Raw genomic sequence first — 27,494 nt, 5'->3', positions numbered from 1 at the left:
TCTATTCTATTGCAACTAAAGCATACCATGGAAGGGCCATCCACCACTGTACACTGTCATCATCCATCTCCACTGGCTCGTCACCATTCACTCCAGGATCTGGCTAAAAGTCACCCACATTCCCCCATGCCTACCTCAGGGACGTTGTCTTCCCCTGTGCCTTGCCTGTCGCTGGCCTTCTCTATGTCACCACTGATGGTGTAAGGGCCTTCTCCTTTGCAGCTCCCAGTCTTTGGAACAACCTCCCCTTATCTTTGCAACGTGTGCATCCCATTTCAAACCTGTTGCCTCTGACTTTCTCTGGCCTTTTTTCTTCTTTGCAATTATATCAGTTAAGGCTGCAAAGCATTTTGGGATAGAGTTTTATGAAAGATGTTACACAGAATAAAAGCATAGCCTTAATCTCACTAAAGCCAGTGTGAGCTTTGCCGCTGACTTCAGTGGAGGAGGATCATGCTCTAAAGCTGTATGGTAATCATTGTATTGTGCTGACAGACACTTACTGTACTTCACTGCTGGAACGGTACAGAGAACTCTTAAGCCACAAAGTCATGAAGTAGCTGTGCAATGACAAAACTGTATTTCTCCCACTGCTCCGAAATGGTGGAGCCTATGAACTGCACAAATGCCCGAGTATGGATTCTGGTATTAATGGGAACTCATCATTGTAATCACTGCTGTTAGGTTTCTGTAAATATTGTTTCAGCCTCAGCTACCTGGCAGAACGCGCTCTAGAATGGACGGCGAGACATCAGGAAAGAACACGCCATCCCCTATAACATTCGGATCGTACACTCTTGGCTGCTGTGGAAAATGTGGTTGCTGAATTCCTTGGTAGTTGGTTGGCTTTGGCTGGGTTTCATGCAGAAGCTTCTTGGGAACTGCAAGAAAAAGCACAACAAGAACACCACAATCATTAGGATGGGTTATTTCAGCTGGTAATAAACTGAATTATTGCATTATGCTACAGGCTCAGCTCATATTTAATTATACTGCAAGCAGACCAAAGACATGCTCATTTACCACCATCAGGAGTGTGCTATGAATGCCCAGACAGCCAGATTCAATATCGGAATGCAAGGCACTGTGAACTTAGTAAGACATCGTTTTATTTATAATTAATATTGTTAATTCTTTAGACTGGTATAAATATTTAGATAAGGTGGGGAAAAAAAGATCTAGGAGGTATAACACAAGTCTCTTCAAGACACTGATTTAACATCCAAAAATGAAAAGCAATCAATGGATTTATGAACGTTACACCTCCTGCAGTGCTATAGCACTGCTCTTCTCAAAGTACTTTACAGACATTAAGCCCTCGTGAGACAGGTAAACAGTATTCCTTCTTCTAATCCTTTATCTTAGCATATTATCTTTTATTTCAAATGCTACTGAAGAGAAATTAAGGCAAAATTGAACCATTCCTTTGTACAATTACAAACCAGCGTAACAGTGCATAACACTACATTTATTGCTTTGGACCACGGAAGTCTTAGTAAGAGCAGGGTATTTTGCTCCCCTCAGCTGTAAATCAGCAGAGACAGTGGAACTATCCAGATTTACACTAGCTGAGGACCTGGTCACACAGTAAATTAGCTTTTGCCACACAGAGTCAGAACATCAGTTCATTTAGTTTGGTGGTGTCTCCAGCAGGCCAATACTTGATGTAACTACAGAACATCTGACGAAGTGGGTATTCACCCACGAAAGCTCATGCTCCAAAATGTCTGTTAGTCTATAAGGTGCCACAGGATTCTTTGCTGCTTTTACAGAACATAAGTGTCTTCCATACATGTTAGCGTTAAGAAAACAAAAGTAAAGTCTCCATGAGAAAGCATAATACATGTGTTCCTTCCGTGACACCCTACACTTAAATCAACACAAAATGGTGGTTTCATTTCTGCAGACAGTAGAGTCCTTAGAGATTTAAAGCTGCAGGACACTGAAAATTAAGGCATAACTATTTTATATAGCTAAAAACACCCCAAAGACAAGTGTGAAAAAGGACCTGGCCAAGTGTGCAACACTGCACATGGAGGGAAAGTCCTTCCTGATCTCTAAGTAATTAGCTGACACCTTGAAGCATGAGATCTGATTACCCTTATCATTATTGAGCCTGCGCAGCTACCAAAGCTAAGGACCAGGAAGTAATCCAGTCACCTTGCTTTATACTGTATTAGACTTGCTGTCTTTGCTGAGGCTGAGAACTGTAACTGCATTTACTGGCAACCCTTTCATGTTCGGCAGCCAAGGCATCAGCACTTACACTTCTAGCATTATTAGTAGAATCTCATCAGGTCAGGAAACAGACATCTTAAAACACCCAAAGCCCTAACTTGTGAATATCAACAAGCTGGCACAGCAGTTTCTGGAGAGAACTGGAGTGGCAAGACTCCTTTTCAGCATGGGCAGTAGAGGAAACATATTCTCCAGAGGGTAACTGAACAGAAGCCAGGGGAATGCCAAAGACCAGAACAGGCAGAAAGTTCAGGAAGCATGTAGGGTGGATTGAAAATAGTGTCTTGCAGCCAAGCGTGTCAAAAGTAACTAACAATTTGGAGTGTCAAGTTTGAGGTGCCATAAATAGGCCTAATTTTCAGAGGACAGGGGCTCAGCACCCTCTGAATATCAGATGCCTTAACACAGTGGGCCTTAAACTGTGGGTCAGGACCCCAAAGTGGGGTCGCCAGGGCTGACATTAGACTTGTTGGGGCCTGGGGCTAAAGCCAAAAGTCCAAGCTTCACCACCCAAGGCTGCAGCTGAAGCCTGAGGGCTTCAGCCCTGGGCAGCAGGGCTCAGGTTACAGCCCCCACCCATCCAGGGCTGAAGCCCTCAAGCGTCAGCTTTGTCCCCCCCCCGGGGGGGGGAGGGCTCAGGTTTAGGCTTTGGCCCCCGTGCCCGGTGCAGAGCAACTCAGGCTTCAGTCCCCCTTCCCAGGGTCTTATAGTAATTCTTGTTGTCAGAAGGAGGTCATGGTGCAATAAAGTTTAAGAAACCTGCCTTAACAGATCTAAGTTGGGCACCCAAAAATAGAGACATCCAAAATCACTACTTATTTCTGAAAATCGTAGCCTGTCTTCATATAGCAGCGGTGGTCAAACCTTGGATCAGCAGCCACATGCAGCTCTTTTACAGCTAAAGTGTGGCTCACGGAGCCCTCCAACACCCCCCTCTCCACCTATGAGACTGGAGTGGGGGAGCGAGGAGTTTCTGCCCCATGGTGGTGGTGATGGGGGGGAGGGGCTAGAGGCTTCTGCCAGAGACGACTGGTGCCTGCTGAGAGTGGGGGGGCACAATTTGAAAGTTCAGCCCAACAGCTTGAGTCACGCCCCCTCAGACATGCCCCCCCTTTATCTTCAACGGCCCCTCCCTGCAGCTCCTAGGTGTTAGCTCCACATGGAGAGGCAGCAGCAAACAGCTGGGAGCAGTAGGGAGGGGCCTCTGCTTTAGCTCCATGGGGAGAGGCAGCAGCAAAAGCAGAGCTCTCCCTGCAGCTCCCAGCTGTTTGCCGCTGCCTAGCCCCATAGCCGCAGCTCCCAGCTTGCTGGCTCCAGCAGCTGCCCTGCAAGGAGGAGGCTCCATGGCATCATGTGACTGAGCAGTGCCAGCAAACCCAGGCAAAAATTGGGGGCGGGGGAGCGACATGACCCCACATGTTCCCTCATGCATTGCCTGTGACTTCTGCCCAGCAGAGAGAAGGGTCTCAGGGCTTCAGTCCTGCAGGGTGCACCTGCTGGGGTTCAGGGCTTCAGCAGGAGCGGGGCTAAAACCCAGAGCTCTGGCAAACACACCCCGGATCTCAAACTTCTGAAGATTGTCGAATGCTGCTCTGAGGGTCAGTAAATGTGGCCACCCCTGCTATAGAGTGTCTTTCCTCCCAAAGGGTCCCAGATTGCACCATGGATCATTACAGACTGTAAGCAAAGTTCAATTTAAAAAAAATGAAGGAGAAGAGGGTAAAATTTCACAGAAATTTTTCCTATATTTGTTTTCTGTTTTTGGACCAGGTCTTCATAGCCTGCGAGAAAGAATCTTTTCCCGCACCACTAAAGTGCAGTCATCTCTGGGATGGAAAATAGAATGGGGCAGGCTGGATCCCTATTTCCATGTAAACAATCTGAATAAAATGGGGGAAACCACTGACCCCCTTTTCCTAAGCACAAGCAGGAACAGTAGAGCCAGCATATCCCCAGTTAATGCTCTGGCATCCAGGCCACCCCCAGCAACCTTATCCCCTAGGAAGCCCTATCTGTGAGAAGTAAGCGTGATAAGCCTTATCCTGAGCAGGAGAAGAACCTCACGAAAGCCGTCCGTAATTGATCAATAGCCTCCCATGAGAAGTGGGGAAAGCCCCATCATTTAAAATTGACTGCCTACTTGGGTAGATGGCACCCATCATCATCGTATCTGGGCATCTCACTGTCTCACGTGTTGATCCTCATGACACTCCTTTGAGGTAGGGAAGTGCTATAGTTCCCATGTGACAGATGGAGAACTAAGGCCAAAATCCCCAAAGGTATTTAGGCTCCTAACTTCCACTGAAATCAGTAGAAGAGAGAGACTAAGTAACTTACTCAAGGTCTCACAGGAATCCAGTAGTAAACTGGAACTTGAAGCCAGATCTCCCAGGTCCCAGGCTAAAACCCTACTCACCAGACAATCTTTTCTACCTAGAGGGGCTAATGCTCTTGGGAATACGCAGAACGGAAGTGTACTGCATTGACAGGGTGGTCTAGGTGACCTAATCTCATTTCCATGATGCTATGATAACATGCAGGGCAGAGTTAGAAAGAAAGTCAAAAAGCAAAAGCCCCTCAAAAGGTCAGCATCCATGCAATTTCCAGTTAGCTTCTGTGTCCCAGACGTCTGGCAACCAGCTAGCCAAGAAAGATTAAAACATCTGGTTCCTTTGAAATACACCACTCAAGTTATCACAAGAGGAAGAGGAACTAATTTGACATAATATGTGGTGTCCAGCTCTAGCCAGCTGTCAAGAAAAGGAATTTACATTACACTTCTCATAAAAAAAAATGTTACTTGGATGTTATACTTATCTCAGCATTAAGCAAAGGCATCCTGACAAAGCATGGCACACACAGTCTGTACAGTTCAGTCAATCAATAGCTAAAGCAATCCAATCAAAAACTGAGCAAAGCAAGTGGCATGTATAGGGAAGATTGGGAAAGGAAATGTTCTCCAGATAGTCTTCAGCTGAAATGCTAACACACCTTGGTGCCCTGGGTTCTACACATAAAATGAACATTACAAACTGAGTAACTCCAGGGGGTTTGTGCAGATTACGGATCTGGTAAAGGGATACGGAAACTTTCACCTCTAGGTCTATTTAATCTCTCACCTGGAGCAGATTACTGTGGTATCTAAGCATCCTCCAAAATTATGAAGTGTACACACAGAAATCTCAGATAATTTGAGCCCTACAGCCCAAGGCCCCCGGGCTTGAGTCAGCTGACCCAAGCCGGCCATGGCTGTGCTGTGGGGCTTTTATTCCAGTATAGACATACCCAGAAAGGAACAAATTTAAAAGCAGAGTGTGCAACACAGAATATGCACACAGCCAGAATCATGCTCCTTAACTGCCCATAGCATGTTGGCATCACTATCTAACATGCTGTTTTCTACCTACGGTTACTCGAGTCTAGAATCTCTCTCACGGGGCAAAAAACAGGAGCTAACGAGGATGCATTTAGAATCACAGAAGTAAGAGATGGAAAAACCATCCATCAACCCACCTCCCCGCTAATCAGCATCTCCTACAGCACATTTTCACAGGTCTAGTTTTAAACACTCAGGTGCTAGGGATTTGACCACTTCCCTTGAGAGACAATTTTACAGCCGAATACATCTCCCTCTCAGAAAGTTTATCCTGACATTCAACTGAAATTTTCAATATATGTTAGGTATGTATATGGTCCCATTGCCATAATATCTCAGCACAACACAACTTTTAATGCATGTACTCTCATGACACCCCCAGTTGTACAGGTGGTAAACTGAGGCACATAGAAACTAGATCATTTGCCCAGAGTCACAAAGGAAGTCTGTGGTAGTGCAGGGAATTGCACCTGTGTCTCCTGAATCCCAAGCTGGTGCCCTAGCCACTCTTTCTGTTCGTTAATTTCATCCTTACTGTTAGATCTGTCCTTCTGTGCTACCCTAAAGAATGCTACCCCCACATTCCTGGAATACTGCCCTCCTGCAGCTAGTGCTTTAAGGATTGTGCAAGCTGAATAAACTGTCACTTCAGAGAGGAAAAATACATCCAGAGTCTATCTGGGCAGGCTGGGGTCAGCAATTGCTGAAGCTCAACATGTTATTTAGATAACAAACAACTTACTATGGATAAATGCCCATCATAAATTACTCCCATTTTTTAGAGGAGGGTAGATTCCTGAGAGAGGATGAGGTTAGAACCATGAAAACACACAGCAGAATCCACATTTATCAAAAAAGGACCATCTGTGACTTAGAACAGTTCAGAGAAAATGATTCTTTTGCGTGTCTCTTGTATATATGTGAGCTTGTGGACTTTACATGCTGCAAAAATAAAATCCACTAACTTGTTTATCAACTGAATCTGTTAAAAGAATGGATTTGGGCACAATAAATCACAATGCTGAGATCCGGAAAAAAAGAATGAGTATGTTAGAATACGATGCCCCGATAATGCATTTAGCCATCTGGTGCATTTATTATTATTCATAATAGTCACATCAGTTTACATTTACAATGTATAGGGCCTTTCATATCCCTATGCTGTTTACAAATTTAAGACCAAATTCTGCTCACTATATTCACACAAGCAGCCCCACTGAAGTAAATGGGACTACTTGTATGATTAAAGCAAGTAGCAGGAGAGTTTTACAAATGTATAGCTTATAAGTAGGTACTGCTCCAGCAGTTCCACTACAGAAGAATGCAGCAGCCTCTAATGTAGAATGCCACTGCTCCAAATAGCACACAGCAATGCCACACAACTGTTCAGGACAGGAAGTGAAGAATACCCTATCCAGCTGAAGTTTCAGGAGATTTTAAGTAGACTAGTCCCAGGGTTGGAATTTGGCCAGGAAGCTGGAATTTAAAAATCTTTACTCTTGTGAAAATGGTAATAGATCATTAATGACCACACATGGTCAAGACCCCAACTTTTTCATCTCACCCATTTATTTTAAAAGGTGGGCGTTGGAGACTAAAGTACAATGGCGTATAATCCTGAAAATGAATGCAGACCCCTCCCCCCAAAAATAATTACTTGACCTCACACAAAAGTGTTTTTGTATGAAACTGTTTCAAACTTCTGACAAAAGGAAATGACTCACACAGCCTATGGTAAGTCCACTTTCCTGAATGTCCCAGAGCCTTGTGGGAAATCAAGTGGGACTTTCTGGGAAAATATCTCTGTCATACTGTAAGTCCCTCCCTGCAACCCGCCTACACAGATCAGTCCCATGACTCAAAGGAGTCCCTACTGTACCTTCCAGGGGGTTGCTATTTACTATGTGACACTGCTTTAAACAGATGCAAATATTCAACATCTCTGATGGAAATGGAGTAAATTTCAGCTTTTGGGAAAAGTTAAAAACTGTGATGCACGGCAGCCTGTGTGTGAGCTTTCCAAAAACTATGCCAAGACTTCCCCTGCAGTAGCCCTTCTGTCTCCACAGGGGCCTGAGCCAAAGCCCATTGAAGTCATTGGGAGTCTTTTCAATGATCTCAATGAGCTTTCAATCAAGTCCTACATGTGTTTAGAATATCTGCTTCCTTAGTTGAGAAACCAGGTTTGTTTACATCCTGATAGCAGCTCAAAATCAATACCGCTATGGAAGAGCTTCCAGTATCTACCTACCTATCTAGTTTCTTGTACCATAGTCATCACTGTGGTATCTGAGTCCCTTGGATTCTATTGTGTCTTGCAGATGGCCAGCCAAATTTTGACTGCATAAGCTTTATTACCAGTGAGGAGGTGAAAGGCACAAAGAACACAGCTCAACTTTCAAGATGTGCAGGACTGGATGTTAAGAGGAAAAACAGAGATTATGTTGTTGGTTTGTATACTGAGCATTTGCCATGGAGTCATTAAACGAACGAATGTATAAGCCTATCATGTCATTTTTAGATTCACTTTTCTGACTATCCCCACACTGCTATTTTACATGGTGCTTCACATCTTTGACTCTCATGTTTCTTCCATCTTTTACTTTTAAAAATTGGCATTTGAAGTTATAAACAGCTTTATCTGCTAGCAACAAAAACCATAGTGTGTCCTGTCCTTGGGCTGTTTTCCTCTTCTCGTTTCATATTCCTGGTTTTTCTCTTGGCTCCTTTTTCACCATCTTGAATTTCATAACAAGATACATAGCATCTATTGCCAATGATTCATAAGTCTGCAGCTTGATGTGGCTTTTGCTTTCCAAAGGGCACAGTGGAAAAGTGTCTAGTATTCTAGGGTGTTATGTACATATTATATTTGGAAAGAAAGAACCTGTGATACAAAGAGACACTCTCCATCCCAGCTCTGTTAGATTGTTATATGCTCCGAAATGTAACGTAGCTCTGCATTATCACACGGTAATGCACATGCAGTCACATAGGGCTCAATGCCTAGGCATCTTACGAACACCACTCAGCCAGTCATTTTCCCCCCAAAGGGTCCTCCATCAGCCAGGAATTGCCAGAGCTCACCAGCACTCTGGCTATGCCCTATTTCCCCCTGAAGCATCCACATCATGCCCCCTGGGCCAGGAGGGGATAAGAGAGCATTACCACCTGTCCTGCATTAGCCAGACAGTCCCACATGCTAGGGAATCCCCAGCTGAAGAGCTGTGTGAATTTTCCATCCTTTTAAATCCCAGGAGTGGCACAAAGAGGGCAGTGTGGTGTTCAGGACTGAGTCTATAATGTCTTCATTGTCATTTCCACATGCTATTATTTTCCAGTGTAGTAGCGATCAGTGAAGACATTTTTAGACTAGCAGTCTGACACCAATGTCATTGCAACCAATGCCCTGGAGTAACGCCACTGAGTTAAAGCAAGTTGCCTCAGATTCACACTGGTGCGTAGGTAAGATCTGAATTAGGCTCGTTGTATTCAGTTCTTGGTGCTTCAATTACAGAAAAATGTAGATTAATTGGAGGGAATTCAGAGTCCAACAACAATTGTCAGGATGGACTGACAATCTAGGGAGTAGGATGATGGTCTCCAAGTATATGAAGGTTATAAAATGAGAGCCACAAAACATGACTTTGGATCTGAATCTTCTTAAAATGCATGGCTGTTCAGCTCTGGGGTACTGGCCCAGCTCTAATGTGTATATAATAGAATGACATTAAGAAAAAGTAGATTCTCTCTCTCCCATTTGCAATGTGCCCATCCCTATAGTTTCTTGTTGCAGTCTCAGGCTGCAGATCAGGAAGATCCCCCAATGGCAACTGTGGAATTGCCTCTTGAGGCAAGTGGTGGAAATATTTGCCATTTAAAATTCCACTGGATAAATGAGTCGATGATGTACTGCAGGGAACACTTCTGTACTGGAAGGGACATGGATGGGGTGACCTAGTGAATCTTTTTAATCTCTAACTTCCTTTATTCTATCATGACTATCAATTCAACATGGTACGTAGTTGAAAATGCTGAGTCATGCAACAGCAGTGCAGGACCGGGGTCAGGGTAAGAATGATGGGAAAAATCAGTGGGAGAGAGTTGCCTCTTAAAATGATGGCTATGGGCTCTCCGGTAATCTTGTGAGCTTTGAGCTGTCTCCTTTATGTGCTTTTTACAGTCATGTCAATCAGGCTGCAGACTTTAAGACAGTCAGATGTCCATGGACATCCTGTGCCCACATTGTTCCAGTACTGTACACGTGTGCTGTATTCGCATATGTGTGTATGTATATACATACTCATACACACACGTTATCATCTTCCAAGTGTAATATAGAATCTCCATGTATATATTGTGTCCTCATGTAACTGCATGCTACTGCAAGTAGCTGCCAATTTTCTGGAGCAGCAAATAGTTGCTGATTGCGTCAAGTTAAAATGTTATTAAAGTGTGTGCTTTTATGCACATGTTTCTCTACTTTGGCTCAAAGGGGTATTTCTCACCACATTTTGTCAGATTAATCCACCAGTTAACCCTGATGAACAAACTGGAAAATGTATTATATACACATTTCAAAAGTGTCAAGCAAAAAGCATATGTTTCCAAGCTCTGATGACTTATTCCCATTATAATGGTGCCCAAAGACCCATTTCAAGGCCATTCTGACAGGCACTGTACAGGCATTAAGTAAAAAGGGAACATACCTAAGCACAATGCAGAGTGAGAACTCAGGAATTACAGCAGATGCTGGGAGCTCAGTTTGCAAATCTGGGCACCTGTTAGTAGTGTCCATTTCCATGTGTGGGTAATAAAAAAGACACATGGTGATCAACCCAGCAAGTGTGGCACAAGGGGACTGCTCACCTAAGGCAGACATCTCAAGTCTCACGCCTGAACTGTGAGCTTTGAACGTGGTCTCACATATTCACACCCAGCTCATGAAGTCTCACGCATGGCTACAGCCCAGTGCGGAGGGAAGGGCCTGGGGTGGGGGAAAGGAGAGGGTTGGAGAGTGAGCCTGCACTGCAGTCACCCCACAGCAGCAGCTTCCATCCACAGGAACAGACCCTGCCATGTGAAGGGGAGTCCGGGACTGGGAGCAGAAGCCCAGTTGCCCGTTCGCAACACCACTCAAAGTTGGCCTGGCTGCCTCTCCACAAGGGGTTGTGTGATTATGCCAGCCAGCTCTGGTTACTATCCCCCTATTGGCAGAGGTGCGCCCCAGCCCATGCACAGCTGGAGGATGATGGGGGGAAAGGTTGCCATCTGATGGGCTGTGGGAGCCAGGATGCAAGGGGAAGGCAGTAACAAGATCTGGGTGGCATGAGGCAGAGCCCCTTCCCTGCAGAAGGAACAGAGAGGTGGTTGAGCCAGTGTGTAGTGTTGCAACAGAGCCCATGAGCTCCTGCTCCCAGTCCTTGGTTTCATTCAGTTCCCCATTTATTATTAGTGGGTATATTAACAGGTATGTTAATATATTGCCCATATTTCTGGGGCACCATATTAGTACTCAGAAAAACTCACTCACTACAACTTTGCCAACTTGAGACCTCTGCACAGGGCCAGATTCTTAACCCCTTTACTTCCACTGAGGAGCAGTTACTCTTATGAGTAATCCCACTGCCTTCAGTTCAGCTACTCTTGAATGCACAATACTCACTGTTCCTTCAGAATACTTTCAGAAGCAAGATATTGTATGTCACATGTTTTCCTGGGAAACACCCAAGCTGTACAAAGAATTTTCCATCAAGTGGCATGTCCCATTTAATTTGGGGCCAAGCGTCACACTGAAAAGTTCTGCCATTTAAAGATGCTTTTTTGCAATGGGAATTTTCCATTGAAAATTAGCTTTCATGGGGCTATCATGCAAATAACTGTTCACTAGTGTGAGAGAGGGGTTCATGATCCATTCAGTGAGAGAGGCTATATGGGATCTCATCTTTAGTCACCTGAAATGGATGGTTGTGTGCAACGTTCAAACTAGCAATAAGTCATCTGAGTGGAACAGGATGGAAAGAGAAGAGGCAGAACCCTGTGGCACTCTGTAGTGTAGCAGATGATGGTCAGATGTGAAACGAATGTCAGAGAAGTAACTTCAAATCAGGAAAGGAAAGTACCCAGGACAGTGATTACATCCACAATCACACTAGCTAGTCTAACTATTTGTAATAAGGAAAATAAAGTCTCATGCTTTAGGACATTCACCAACCACTAACTGACAGGAGTTAGGAAGATATTACACCCCTGTGCCTTTATGGATAGATTACTCCATAATGTTCCACTATGGGGTTACTTGCACCTTCCTCTGAATCATCTAATATTGGCTACCAACAGAGACATGGTACTGGACTAGACTGGCCACTGGTCTCATTCACTATGCCAATTCCCATGGTCCCATGAGATGCCCAAGTCTTGCTTGGAACACCAGAGAAGGAAAGAATGATCAATAGTCTTGAAATTTGAACAAAGACCATGAAGCGGTATCTGTGGTTAGAGACAGAGGGCACGTCTATACTTTGAGCTGGAGACAGAATTTCCAGCCTGAGGAGACACACCCGCACTAGCTCTGATGGAGCTACTGTGCTAAAAACAGAGTGTAGCCACAGAGATGCAAGCTGTACTGTGTTGGGGTGAGCAGCAGGAGGGACTAGTCACCTCAAGTATGTTGGGTGACCCCCAAGTATGACGGGTACCCACTTGGGGCAGCTAGCCCTTCCTGCTGCTCACATTGCCATGCTTACATTTGCTACTTACTCAATCAGAGCTAGCACGAGTAGATCACCTTGAGCTGGACATTACACCTCTGGCAAGAAATGTAGCCATAGAGTAAATCCTTTACCATGCTAGAAAGGATAGCTATTGTATCAGAAATCTTGTTACTATTGTAGACAAGTGCATGTGTGCAAATAATTACTATAGAACAAGATACACTATCCTTCAAGCACAAGTTATCAAGCTTGATGCAGGAATTACTGGATAAAAGTCAATGACCCGTGTTATACAGGAAATTGGCCTCTGTTGGTCTTGAAGTCCAAGGATCTATGATTGAAGTGGCAAAATTGTCTTCCATATAAGTTCTAATATTCACATGGTCATAACTTTTGAGATATTCTTCTTTGAGGCTAAAACTTCCTAAGCTTGGTGTCAGCTCATAAGTGAATCAACCTGGAAAGTTTGAGAAAAATCCCTTTAGAAGATTTAAGTTATGAAAGCATTAAAAAAATCCTGTTTTTACATGGCAGAAATCTTTGCCTTTTCATCAATCTTTGCCTTTAAATGATTTGGGATGTATCCTGTGAAAAGTACCATATATGGCTTATGTGTTTTACAGGCAAGCCCCATAACACACAACATTTCTTGCTTTCGGGTCTTGGGGGTACAGTAAGTAAGACACGTTCAACCGTAACTGCAATTGCCACTGCAAGTAACTGCCTGTTTTCTGGAACAGCAAATTATAGTCACTTTCTTGTTGCAGCATACACCAAAATGCACAGTACATTCAACAAGGCCAGAGCTTTTGTTTACCCTGGAAAGAAAAGAGAAAGACATTACTGAGCACCTACTGTATATTCTTATGCAACTAATGCCACAGTGATTTCCATGCCAAGCATAATCTGTGAGTTCATAAAAAGCTGTGGGAAAATAGAGAGCTGGATGGTCTTGGCAGCTTTCCAGTTCTTAATAATAATAATTAAAAAAATAAAACATGAGAGTTTGGAGCATAAATATTTGTTTCTGAAGCTTAGCCTATTAAATCCTGTGTACTGCCATTGATTTTATGAAATGCTCATCCAAAACAGCAAGCAGCATTATTCATCCACACATGCTTGTCTTTTCCTAGTTGTCACTCTAGTCAGTTCTATTGAGCACAAGGGTTTAGCTTCATTAAGGCTGCTATCTTGGTACTATGCTAAACAAAGGCCTTACTGGCTTTAATAATCCTCATGCTGGTGAGACTTTGCAGGATTCAGCCCTTGGAATGCAAAATACTCTAGACAGGGACTCCTGGGCAAAATTCTGACCCTATTTACCCCAAAGTCAATCTGGTCTAAGGCCTCTGAAGCCCTCCAGAAGGCAGAGTAGAACATGGTTGTCTTTGACCATTTATGAAGGAGAAAATCACAGAATCTGTCATGCCTCTAGCCCCTGCAACAGATAAGCAGTGTTAATAATCGCCATCTTAACTTCCTTCTACACCAGGAAGCCATCAGGACAGTATCTTCAAGGACCCCTGTTCTTGGGCCACACAAGATGAGATAGGTTCTGGAAAGACCACTAGTGGCCTTTACTAAGCACAGCCCATCTTGTGTCTTTTGTACAGCCCAGCTAGCATATTGCCATCTTAGCTGCTTCACCCTTCAAGATTACTGCACTCAGGAAATTAAAAAAAAACAAACAAGATGTTTCTTAATCCCTAGGGTCTTCAGAAGGCTTTCTTATTACTTCTTCCTTGAGAAATAAAGACTGGCTAAAGGAACATTAGACTTCTATACTAAGACACCTCTGTGGTCCGCCTTTGTCATAGTGAGTGTTACTGGTATCCTAGATGCCAGTGACATTGAACCCAATGATCTTAGCTATGTGGCTCCAGAGTTCAAAATCAACCTGGCACAAGAAGTGAATTGATTCATGGAAGCAGTAAGGAAAAGAGCATTCAACAATGATTAAAGCAGTAGCTCTGTCAGTGGGAAAAGACAGCTGATTCATCTTAGGTTTAGCATCAGGTAAACCTTATCTCTCTTCTCCTCTAAGTAGAAACATGCCCTTCAAGACCATCAGCCAAATTCTGCAATGAGTCTACACCTAGATCAGTGTTTCCCAAACTTGGGAAGCCACTTGTGTAGGAAAAGCCCATGGCGGGCCAGACCAGTTTGTTTACCTGCCCTGCCCGCAGGTTTGGCCGACTGCAGCTCCCACTGGCTGTGGTTTGCTGCTCCTGGCCAATGGGGGCTGCAGGAAGTGGCGGCCAGCACATCCCTCGGCCTGTACTGCTTCCAGCAGCTCCCATTGGCCTGGAGCAGTGAACCGTGACCAGTGGGAGCCGCGATCAGCCGGATCTGTGAACGCGGCAGGTAAACACACCAGCCCGGCCCACCAGGGCTTTCCCTACACAAGCAGCATCCCAAGTTTGGGAAACACTGACCTAGAGCATTCATTAAAGTGGGGTGGTAAGGGGAGTAACCAAGGACAGACTTTGGCCAAAGACTCCTATTGGTAAGTAGTTAATTCATTTCTTTGGGGTGCTTCAGACTTTCCTCTGAGAAAAATAAGGAAAACAGAAACTAAGCCTACTTCTTTGAAAAAAAAAATCTGGCATGAAAGCTGTTTTCTTCACCCTTGAGCAAATAGTCCCATTCCAGTTACATCCCAGGCCAGGGCAGGGCTAAGACAAATAAAGTTCAAAGTAAGTCAGCTGGCAAAAGAGGTGAACTCTAATTAAAAGCCACCTCTAACTTTGCATCCGTGCAACTGTAGGTGCAAATAATTGTATTTGTATTGTATAATTGTAATTTCACAGCCGCAATAATGTTTCAGAGACATTTAAGTGGCTGAACTCTCTCGGGCATCACAAAGCTGAAAAGCTAAATGGCATCAGCTGAGCCCACAAATGTCTTGATTGCAAAATAGGAGGATGGGTCAAGGTCCTTTCCAAACTCAGGTATTTAACAAAACATATGCAAAATGATTGTTTAAAAAGGTACTTTTTTGTGCACATATTTTCCTCCAGGGGAGGCTGTGATGGGGTTTATACTCTATCTTGGTTCTGAAAGGGTTAATGTGGACCTAAAAGGCCAATTCACCCATTTGTCTGCACCTGGAGGATGGACCAAACCTAATTAAAGATGAAGCCCAGCTGGGAAAGGAGCTGGGTGGTGACTATGAAGAAAAGAAGCTCATGTTAGATAGAGGTTTCAGACACTATAGTAGTGGGGCATCATATAAGTAACTCAGATAAAGTGCCATTTTGATTTATTGATTGATTGATTGATTGTCTTTTTAAAATCTTTCCTGGAATAAAAGAAAGGCCTCTATCAGGTGTTGCATTAGGGAGAAGAGGGATCGGAGTTGAAATAGCTGTTTTTTGGAAAGGATATAAAACCTCATGCTTCAGGGTTTATGCCACTCTCTAACTATTGGAGATCAGGAAGAAACCTGAAGTGAGACACAGACTGCCCCATATCTGCCTACTGTGGGACTTCTTACACCTTCCTTTGAAACAGTGCTGCAGACCCTTGTTGAAGACAGGTCACTGGACTAAATAAATCCCTAGTCTGATCCAGTGTGGCAATTCCTGTGTTCCTCATTCAAATACGAATAAGGCTTTACTTACTTTACACTGGTCAATAGAAAGCAAACCTTGTTACTGTCCTCTTGTTTTACCCAATGAATCTTGACAGGGTGATTTCCTTGTCCTTGAATCACTAAACAACCTCAATGTACCCTTCCTACTATGGCAAGCCTCACAGAGTCCTTGGATTAGGAAACAAGGATTCAGGGTCAGATCATAAAGCAGATAAAAAGCCGATGGGTTCAGCCCTCTTGAGTATTCCCCTATGTCATATGGCATATCTGCCTCCCCTCTGAGCCTCTCGTAGGAGGGGGCATGCCTAGGGGTCAGGGGAGTTGGCCCATGCATAGGTGTAACAGCTCCTTGGGCTTCCTAGTGTAAGCTATAGAAGCCCTTTCAGTAGGGATCAAATTGACCTCAGGAGCAAGGAAGACACAAAAGCTCAGCCAGACAGGAAGAACTCGGAGTTACAGGTGCTCTCTTTCTCCCACTCTGTGACCCAATCGTAATCCTCCCAGCTTTTCCCATTCTCCTTGTGAGGTCTAGCAGTTTTTGCAGCACTTCTGCTTTATCCTGCATGCCCCATATCACACCCTGCACACAGGCACCCCAGAACATCCCACATGCCAGAGCACACTTGCTTTCAACAAAGCTGCCTCTAAGTCACAAGGAGAAAGACTAGATTGCTTGTTGGTGGGGCAGGTCACAGAATCCCTAAAGGGAAGAGGAAGTTGGGAACTGCTGAATAATGGTCACATGGAGAGTTTGTAAAGGGGGAATCAAATCCCCCATAGAATGGTGTGTATGGGAAAGAAGCGGGGAGCTCTGGGACTACTGGAGAATTGGGTGCTTATCGGCTGACAGTAAGGAGGAGGAATCCCTTAGACAGACTGATCTAGTCCTTTAAAACTGTTCAGAAGGTTTGGTTTGCAGAGAGAGCTGATATTCCAAACAGAAAGGGATGGAAAGAATTTGCACAATCCCCTTTTAAGTCATTTTACATGTGTTCCAGCTGTGCTGATGGCACATCGAACCTGATTTACTTAGACGTACGTAGGGGCAACAGACCACATTCTGCCCTCTGTGCAAACCCCATTGACTTCCCTGGAGCTACAGGGGGAACAGAATCCTGCCCACCGGAGAGAGTGAAGAATGGATTCTACCCATCTAAATTAAAGATTTTAAGTCAAGCTATTTTCATAGTGCAATGCAATGAGCTGCTACTGCTCAGGAACAGGAAGGAAACATATCAACACATCTCTCCTCATTGCTACTCCTTTCCCTTTAAAGAGAAAGAAAAAAAGGATGTTTTAGAATCTGGGGAGGAAACAGCAAGCCCAAGTAATTGTTACAGGATATTATCCTGGGCACCTCATCCATCAAAGAGCTCAGTCAGGCTAAAGAGACAGATGATGGGATAAAATAGTTTCTTAAGGCCAAATTCAGCCCTTAAAGTTGCTTCCATTTACGCCCAGGAGATATTTTATACTATTATTTTTTAATATATTAATTAAATTATATAAATCACAGAGAGCTAAAATAAAATGCTAACTGTGCATCTACCAAAGCAACCAAGCTACCCAAAGATTTTGATGATCAGGACTTTTATCTTCCTCAAATAATATTATTGTCACTGATTGGAAGTACAGTGGAATTTCTTTTTATAACTGTGTTTGTAACAAACATTTTTTGTTGTATGTAGACTCCCATGACTGGTTCCCATGTGTGTTAATAGCCTGACAGAGCTGGGTTAGCACCAAAGTGCCTCCCAGGAGATGAAAAATGCCCTGCAAGATGGAAGCTCTGCTCCTATCCTTATGTCCATTTTGGGAAGCTCACAGTTTCCCACGTGCGGTTAGACTTTATTTTTTCCTGTTCCTCTGCTGATGTTTAGTTATCACGGCCTTTTCAGCAAGGGATAAACTGGTTGGCTATATCAGGGAAACCATGAGAAGGGAAAACCGGGGAAACAATCCAAGAGAAAAAGATGCATTTGTTCTATGTTTGTATAGCAGCGACCACAATGGAGTTCTGGTCTTTAACTAGGATTTCTAGGTGCTATGGTAAAAGTACTATTAATATTACTTTAATAATAATATAGTAATCATCTGAGGGAAAAATATACAAGAATTAAAATGAAGGTTTTTTCCTTAATCAACCTAATGATTCCTTGTAAATGGACCAATATAAAACCCATTGGGAATTTTTCCACTGACTTCAATTGACATTGGATCAGGCCCACAGAGTAGATGAGACACCACCAAAGTAGCTGTAAGGAGGTTCTATGGAGATAGGGATCAAAAAAAGACTGGCCAGATCTGTCCTTAAGCCAGATACTCTATCTTCTCATGCAGAACTGTATTCTACTTTCAATATCTACGTTGGGGTTCAAAAGAAGTCCTACCCCAAAGAACCAAGTATCATATCTGCCTAGCCAAACACTAGGCAGAAAAGGCAGCTGCTGATGGCTGTGGGGTATTCTTCTTAGCATAGGCACAACATGCCTCAGGTGGCACATGACTAGGATTCATCAGCAATTTGGTCCGCTGGCTGAATTATTAGCTTCCCCGGATTGGGCCAGGTACTGGCAGGAATGTGAATGCTGACCCGTGCTGGATCTATGTGAAAAAGGTTTGGTGCTCTTGGTCCAGTTCCCAGTAGACAAGCCCACTACCACAGCTAGCACTGGCTGGCATCCTTGTTGGCAGTCACAGCTTAGCAGTCAAAGATAAAACTGATGGAGCACCTAAAATGGGAACTGCATTTGCCTCTGACCCCAAGACGTGGCCCCTCTAGGGTAGAGACAGATGGATGGAGCTGAGTGGTGAGCTCATGCTGCTGTACCTGGTGGGTAAGAAGAGGACCTCAGGCTGCCAATTCTAGCACCCTTTGCCAGTACTAGATTTCCACTTATAAAAGAAAAAAAACAAGCCCTATGAGTAGGGCAGCAAAATGTTAGAAGCAATTAACTGTTTGGCGACTATTTATCTGTGTGTGATTGGAAATGGACAGAGACCACAGCAAATATGACCACTGACCTGATCCAACCAGGGTTAACTGGATTTATGTCTTACATTCACATACTCCAGGGCCACAGAAGCAGATCTGATAATCTGACTGAATCAAATAAATCCTCCATTAAGGGGAAAATATCTCCCGCTTGAGTCTTTAAATAGCCTCAGTCAGACCTATTAATCACAATCATCGCAACTGGCCACAGTCATCTCTTTCCCCTGGAAAATGAACACTGTTGTATTCCAAACAACAATGTGCATTGGCTTAATCTGCAGTGTCTCCTTCCTATGTGAGGCAATGGGGTGCTGCATGGGCCATCTCAATGGGGTGCTACAAGCCCAATGCTGATAAAAAGGAGACCACCTCAGCAATTGGCCTAGATCTTCAAAGGTAGTTTGAGTGAGGTACCTAAATACAGTAAAGAATCTACACCTATGTTTCCAGTGCCAATAGTTAAGACTTATCTTATGAAGAATACTCCCAGGCCATGTGGCAGTATATTTCCACTTGCACAAGAAACATCCAACCACATTCTGAGCTGGTATAACTTGGCCTAAGAAATCTGGCTCAAAATCTTTTGCTGAAGGGTAAAGCTAACTGTGAGGAAAGGTCTTAAATTCCACCCAGCCAACCAAAAATCAGATCAGGGTAGGTCTGCCAAAAACCAAAACACCTTTTCCATTCTTGTCTCAAGTTGTGTGTGAAAACACATGGCAGGCTTCACCGTTGGACAAGTCATATTTCACCGAAAAGTCTCATGTGTTCCATAAATATTCCCAAAGTGAGAGAAAAGTGGTAGCTTCTGGCGGCTCATACAGACACAGAAAAACAAGCACCATAGTTCTCAATCCCAATCCTGGCTGACACTAACTCTATCTGTGGTTCTGGGCAGGTCCCTTAACCAATCTGATTCAGAGTCTACAACTGCAAAATAAGCAATATTGTTATGTATACAGAGGTAGCACCTACAGGCTGCAACCAAGATGGGGGCTCCACTGCATTAGGTCATATACAAACACAGAGAATGCTACATAGACAAGCCAGAAAAATTGTGAGGAAAGGGAAATATTATTATCCCTGTTGTAAAGATAGATATGAGGCAGAGAGCGATTATGGACCAGATTTTTTAATAGCTCACATGCACAACTGGGACCAGATTCTCCAAAGAGCTCAGTACCCCACATGCTAAGTGCACTTTTGAAAATCTGGCTACTTATTCTAGTGCCTATGGGAGCTGAGCTCTTTTGAAAATTTGTTCTAAGGTTCCATTAAAAAAAAAACCTATGGCAAAGGAGGGACCAGAACTTAATTCCTCCAAGTGTCAGACTAGCCCTGTAGCCTCAACACCATCCTTCCTTACAAGGGAGTTATAATGAGAAATAATATCTGTAAAAGCGTTTTGCAGAGCAAATCTGTTCTATAAGAGCTAAGGACATAATTAGTAGTATTTGTTTGAAATGGTTAAATCCAGAATTTTCTTGGGTAATTTTGACTGTGTTTTTGCATAGCAGATCACCCCTCGGTTCCATTGAATCATCACTCACAATCTGAGCTCCTTCTTCAGGACTCTAACCAAAAAAAACCCCTCTGCTTGTTGCAAGTTTATGCTTTCCTGGCATCTTTCACACACTGCACTGACTTGGCTTCAGATTCAAAAGAAAGGGTAAAATCCACCCAGGTGGAAGCAGGCACAATGTCATTACATCAATGAAGTGGCAGCCTACTTACTCCGGTGGTGAATTTGGCCCCTGGAGGACTGAGGAAGTATGAAGTTAGCACACTTGGGACTCTTTGCAATAAATTCAAAAGCAGTGTTAATGGGATAAAATAATGGAAACCGAGATTTTTTTGAAATATAATTAAACCATTATTTTAGGGCATGAATGCGAGGGTGGAGGGGACAGTCCGATTAAAAACTCTTTTCATAAAAGAATCTGGAGGGAAACAAATCACCTTGAATTGTTCAGATATAAAGATCCTCTATTAACAGAGAACCTCTTTTGCACACAGCGTGTTTGGCATCATTACCTGGGCACATCCAGTAGCACAGTCATACATACATAACCAGTGTCAGCAAACAGTCCGTCACCACAATAGGAAGGGGAGAAGGAAGTCTGACGGACTCTGTTATGGATGGAACTAGAGCACCATAATGAAGACAGTGCTGTCACACAGAGCATTCTGGGCCTCCTGGCAAGCTGGGCCCATTCAAACAAAAAGTGTTTTAATACAGCCAAATGCAAAGTTATATAACTAGGAACAAGGAATGATGTGGCCATGTCTACTGAACAGGGGCCTGTATCCTGGAAAGCAGTGACTCTGAAAAGGACTTATGGGGTCACAGTGGACAAGCAACTCAACATGAGCTCCCTGTGCAGTGCTCTGGCAAAAAGGACTAATGGGACCCTTGCATTGGGACTAGTGCATTGGGGGGGAGGGGAAGAGATTTTACCTCTATATATGGCATTGGTGAGACTGAGTACAGTTCTGATGACCACATTTTAAAAAGGATGTTAAAAATCTTGGAGGGGGTGCAGAACAGAGCCACAAAAATGATCCAAGAACTGGAGAAAATGCTGTACAATGAGAGACTTAGAGTGCTCCGTCGGTTTAGTTCATCAAAAAGAAGATTGAGAGGTGACCTGATTACAGTGTGTAAGTACCTTCACAGGGAGAAAACACTGGGTACTAAAGGACTCTTCATTCTCGCAGAGAGAGGTATAACAAGCATCAACAGCTGGAAGCTGAAGCAATACAAATTCTAATTAGACATTGGGCACGTATTTTTAACAGTGAGGGTGATTAAGCATTGGAACAAACTACCGAGGGAAGTGGTGGATTCAGAATCTCTTGATGTCTTTAAATTAAGTCTAGGTGCCTTTCTGGAAAATATGCTTTAGCCAAATGCAAGAGGTAACGGAGTGAAATGTAATAGCCTGTGATACACAGGAGACCAGGCTAGATGACCTAAAGGTATCTTCTGGTCTTAAAGCTCTATGAATCTATCAATGGATCTATGAATCTATGGGCTTTAAAGAAAACTGTGTGGGATTTGATGTTTCAAAGCCATTCAGGTGAGTTTCCCCAGTATTCTAAGGGTGTGTCTATGCTTAGGACTCAGTCACCAGATGCAATTCATAAGTGTACACAAGGAAAGCTGTGATTTGCACAAATTGAGTTGAACCTGGTTTCAGGCAGTCAAAGGACATTAAAGTCAGTGGGCCTAGTCACATGCTTAGTTACGCACATGCTTAAGTGTTATATCGGGCCTTTAAAAAGGAGCAATGGGGACAAGCAGAGAAAGTTAGACTGAATTTCAGGGGAGGAATTAACAGTGAGCTTTGTCAGAACAGACTCCCAAGTAGTGGAAGCCTCATTTAAACTGCATTGGACAAAACCATAGGTTGAGATTTTCAAAGCCAATTAGGAAATTTAGAGACACAGCTGCCATGAAAAACTAATGGCAATGCAGTGTCTAAATCCAGCTTTGAAAAGCTCAGCCTCAGAAAATATACTGTAAGGACCAATCCCACATCAGCATGGTGATAAACTGAACAACCTAACAAGCCTTCTCTGTCCCAGATATCACTGATATTCTTTGATCATGTCATTCAACATGCACTTTTACTACATTCCCTTGTTAAAGCAAGTTGAAAAACAGCCTGTGCCAGGGAAAATCCAATGAGTAAAGGTTTGGTTTTCTTTCCTCCCATTAACATTCCCCTTTGTAATCTGAGGGGGCACGGAAGGGACAGAGGTTACACACATCATTCCCAGCATTTATCATCTGTCTTTCCCACTATCCTTTCTTTAGTCTTTTATTCTTATTTATCAGTTGTATCGTGGTACTGCCCAGAGGCCCCAGTCAGGATCTGGGTTCCATTGTGCAAGCCCTCTGCACCAATCGAAAAAGAATGTAAATTGGTGGAAATTCTAAGCCCCTCTCACAGGATGGGATGTTAATTAGGAAACGACATAGGGATCTATGTATACACAAACCAAGTGCTAAATTCAGCTCTAGAGGGGCAAAGGCTGCTCCCTTTAATGTGGTCAAAACCATTCTGCATATGTTCATTTCATGTAGGGTGCTTTATTCTAGCTAGCGATCTTCGTACATCAGCCCACATCACTGCAGCATCTGACTGCCTATCAGTTCTCTGTTATTGTCATTCTCTCTCACTTGCACTCAGTAACTATATTTTTAATGGGAATCACACATGCACTGTACATCACACCTAAAGCCAGGATTCCTGGCTACGATTTATTATCCTCAACTTCCCTTCACACAAGGCAGCGCAAACCTGGTTGCGTCTATTTCCCTGTGTGGATATAGGGTTTCTTTTCTCCTGCAACATTTGCGGAGATCGTAAACTGAAAACAGCGTAGGGAGTTGCCCTGCCCTCCATCTTTACACTGCATTTAGAGGCACTGGAGTTTTGACAGATAAGCAAAGGAGGAGGCTATTTTCAACAACATGCTTTGAAAATATGCATATCTTTAAAATCATTTTGAGACGTGAAGTGGGTGCATACACACACACTTGTATGAGGCAGATACACAATATGCACAGTGTCATCATTTGGATTCTTAAACAGTTTGCAAAATATATTTGATTTTTTTTCTATTCACTTTTAACTAATTATATGAACCTCTAGGTCTACACCAGATCAGCCAGACAAATCCTGCCTCTTGGCAGGGAGTTAGACTAGATGACCCTTGCAGTGAATTCTAACTGTATGCTTTATGACACACAATGCAGCCATTTGGGGGAAAAAAAAACAAGACTAACTAAACAATCAAAGCCCTAATATCCGATGAATTCACCCACAAAAGCTTATGCTCATGCTCCAATACGTCTGTTAGTCTATAAGGTGCCACAGGACTCTTTGCTGCTTTTATAGATCCAGACTAACACGGCTATCGCTCTGATACTTAAAGCCCTAATATGTTTTTCTCTTTCTCTGTTCAGTTACTGTTTGACCTCATTGTCTATATCAATAAAGAATATAGTCTCCAGGTTTTCAAAAGCTGCAGAGCTACATCATTCCCAGGTAAATCAGTTTTGACATCCCAAAACTGTGGAGCAATCTGCAATCACTGATGCTATGCCATGGAAGGAAAAAAATCAGTAGCACAGCAACTCAACTGACTGACAGTAATGGATTAGCCATCCACCACAAGTAATCCACCACGCTACTATTAACAGATCTAGAGGTTTTGGCACTCCAAAACATCAGGAGCAATAAATCAGATGAAATTCAAATAACTGAAGTCAAAGGAGAAAAACCACAAGACACTCGTTTCTTATTTATTTAATGCAAATAGTTCTAATCTGAAAATTCTAAAACAAATGTAGCTGAAGTCAATTCTACAGAAATGTTTCTATACTGAGAGAAATTGTCTTCTCATCTAAGAAGTGGCAAGCTCATTTTTTATCCTACGGGATTATCTAGTCCATGGGGCCGGATGCACTGCAGCTGAGGGTGCTAAAGGAGTTGGCGGATGTGATTTCAGAGCCATTGGCCATTATCTTTGAAAACGGATGGCGATCGGGGGAGGTCTCGCATGACAGGAAAAAGGCTAATGTAGTGCCCATGTTAAAAGGGAAGGAGGAGGATCCGGTGAACTACAGGCCAGTCAGCCTCACCTCAGTCCCTGGAAAAATCATGAAGCAGGCCCTCAAGTGATCAATTTTGAAGCACTTTGAGGAGAGGAAAGTGATCAGGAACTGTCAGCACGAATTCACCAAGGGCATGTCATGCCTGACTAACCTAATTGCCTTCTATGATGAGATAACTGGCTCTGTGGATGAGGGGAAAGCAGTGGCCATGGTATTCCTTACCTTTAGCAAAGCTTTTGATACTGTCTCCCACAGTATTCTTGCCAGCAAGTTAAAGAAGTATGGGCTGGATGAATGGACTATAAGGTGGATAGAAAGCTGGCTAGACCATTGGGCTCAAAGGGCAGTGATCAACAGCTTCTGTTATGTAAAGCCTTCACTCAAATGTGATTGTAAGATCTGTAACTTGTATCATTAAGTTCTGCAACCTTTTTGCAGACTTTGTAACTTCAGTTATTGTAACATAGCATTTTAAGTTTTGTAACCTTTGCAAGCTGTGTAACCTTTTCAAGTTACCACTTGTATGAACTTCCAAGTTTTGTAATATCCCATCATGCAATCAGAGAGGTGTGAATGAGGGAGTGTGTGGGGAAGATAAGGGAGTGTGAACAAGGGAGTGTATGTGGGACTGGGCTGAGATGAACTGCAAGGAGAAAAGAGCCCAGAGACAGGAGACAGGTGTGCCTGATGCAATCTGCCCTGAGAAGGCAATCACAGAGTGCTGTAAAGAAAAGAAGAACCTGGTATGCATGAAAGAAACTGGTCTGGGAATGCTTCTCAGTGACGGACACAGAAGAAAAACTCAGTGTACGTGACAGGAGCCACTCAGTTCCAGAAAAAGAAAGAAGGCATGCACACAAGCTGCTGTTCCTTGACCTGCTCACCAGCCTGGATTCATGACCGCAGGCGGACACACCAGACCTGCCACACTTTGGCTTCTCGGCTTCCATGCTGTCTCCGGTAACTCTCCGCCTGTGTAAGTGTGTGGGTGCATGAAGGTTTGAATGTGGTGAATCTGTGCGTGTGTGGATAAGCTTCATCTCTTTTCTATCTGACCAAATAGCGACATCGTAATAAAACTAATACAAGTGTGACCCTGGGTTGTTTTTTAGGGGAACTGAGGAAACAGTTCCTTGTTTAGTTGGCAGCCGGTATCAAGTGGAGTGCCCCAAAGGGTCGATCCGGGAGCTGGTTTTGTTCAATATCTTCATTAATGATGTGGAGGATGGCGTGGACTGTACCCTCAGCAAGTCTGCAGATGACACTAAACTGGGAGCAGTGGTAGATACACTGGATGGTAGGGATAGGATATAGAGACATCTAGACAAATTAGAGGATTGGGCCAAAAGAAATCTGATGAGGTTCAAAAAGGACAAGTGCAGAGTCCTGCACTTAGGATGGAAGAATCCCATGCAATGCCACAGACTAGGGACCGAATGGCTAGGAAGCAGGGCCGGTGCAAGGAAGTTTCGCAACCTAGGCGAAACTTCCACCTTGTATCCCCACCCAGCTAACCCCGCCCCCCCCCCACGGCAGCTAACTCAGCCCCCCATCCGGGAAGCCCCCTCCCCCCCCGCAGCAGCTACCCTCCCCACCACGACAGCTAACCCCTCTCCCTCCCATCCCCCCATGGCAACTAACCCTGCCTGGGGAAACTTCACCCCCCACCCCGACAGCTAACCCTGCCTGGGGAGACTTATCCCCTTCTCCCCCGACAGCTAACCCTGCCTGGGGAGACTTCCCCGCCCCCCAGCAGCTAACCCTGTCTGGGGAGACCTCCAGCGGAAACTAAGCCTGCCTGAATAGCCCGCCCCAGCTCACCTCGGCTCCGCCTCCTCCACTGAGCACATCGGCACTGCTCTAATTCTCCTCCCCGCCCAGGCTTGCGGCGCTGATTGGAGGAGACTTAGAGCTGGGCTGTGTGCTCAGCAGAGGAGGGAGAGTGGAGGTGAGCTGGGGCAGGGAGCAGCTCCCCTGTGCGCCCCCCCCCTTGTTATTGCAGGCAACCCTCTCCGCGTGCCCCCCCCCCCCGCCAGCTCACCTCCACCTCCCACCTGAGGGGACTTTTAGACAACCCCAACCACTAGGCACCCTAGGCGGCCGCCTAGTTTGCCTAAATGATTGCACCGGCCCTGCTAGGAAGCAGTTCTGCAGAAAAGGACCTAGGGGCTACAGTAGACGAGAAGCTGGATATGAGTCAACATTGTGCCCTTGTTGCCAAGAAGGCTAACGGCATTTTGGGCTGTATAAGTAGGAGCATTGCCAGCAGATCGAAGGATGTGATCATTCCCCTCTATTCGGCATTGGTGAGACCTCTGCTGGAGTACTGTGTCCAGGTTTGGACCCAACACTACAAGAAGGATGTGGAAAAACTGGAAAGAGTCCAGCGGAGGGCAACAAAAATGATTAGGGGGCTGGAGCACATGACTTATGAGGAGAGGCTGATGGAACTGGGATTGTTTAGTCTGCAGAAGAGAAGAATGAGGGGGGATTTGATAGCTGCTTTCAACAACCTGAAAGGAGGTTCCAAAGAGGATGGACCTAGACTGTTCTCAGTGATACCAGATGACAGAACTAGGAGTAATGGTCTCAAGTTGCAGTGGGAGAGGTTTAGGTTGGATATAGGAAAATCTTTTTCACTAGGAGGGTGGTGAAGCACTGGAATGGGTTCCCTAGGAAGGTGGTGGAATCTCCTTCCTTAGAGGTTTTTCAGGTCAGGCTTGACAAAGCCCTGGCTGGGATATTTAGTTGGGGATTGGTCCTGCTTTGAGCAGGGGGTTGGACGAGATGACCTCCTGAGGTCCCTTCCAACCCTGATATTCAATGATTCTCTGATCTACATCTATAAAGAGTCAGAGGCACAACAATCTCCCTGACTACTCAAAAAACCCAAAAGAGCCTGTAAAACCAGGCAACTGTACACAACGGCAAGCTGTTTGGGGCAGGGACCA

At 44.2% G+C, this 27,494-nt stretch overlaps 1 protein-coding gene across 1 annotated transcript in view; it reads right to left on the bottom strand.

The window, feature by feature from the left end:
- EVA1A (eva-1 homolog A, regulator of programmed cell death) overlaps window positions 1-27,494 on the bottom strand; it is a 345,582-nt gene that overhangs the window by 23,417 nt on the left and 294,671 nt on the right. The window contains exon 5 of the mRNA XM_050950914.1: window positions 717-881. Within this exon, the coding sequence (XP_050806871.1) occupies window positions 717-881 (165 nt within the window). The remainder of the gene's footprint in view (window positions 1-716; window positions 882-27,494) is intronic.

The sequence above is a fragment of the Gopherus flavomarginatus genome, chromosome 4, assembly GCF_025201925.1.
Source record: "Gopherus flavomarginatus isolate rGopFla2 chromosome 4, rGopFla2.mat.asm, whole genome shotgun sequence".
Lineage (NCBI taxonomy): Eukaryota > Metazoa > Chordata > Testudines > Testudinidae > Gopherus > Gopherus flavomarginatus.
This window is presented reverse-complemented; position numbering and strand designations above follow the sequence as displayed.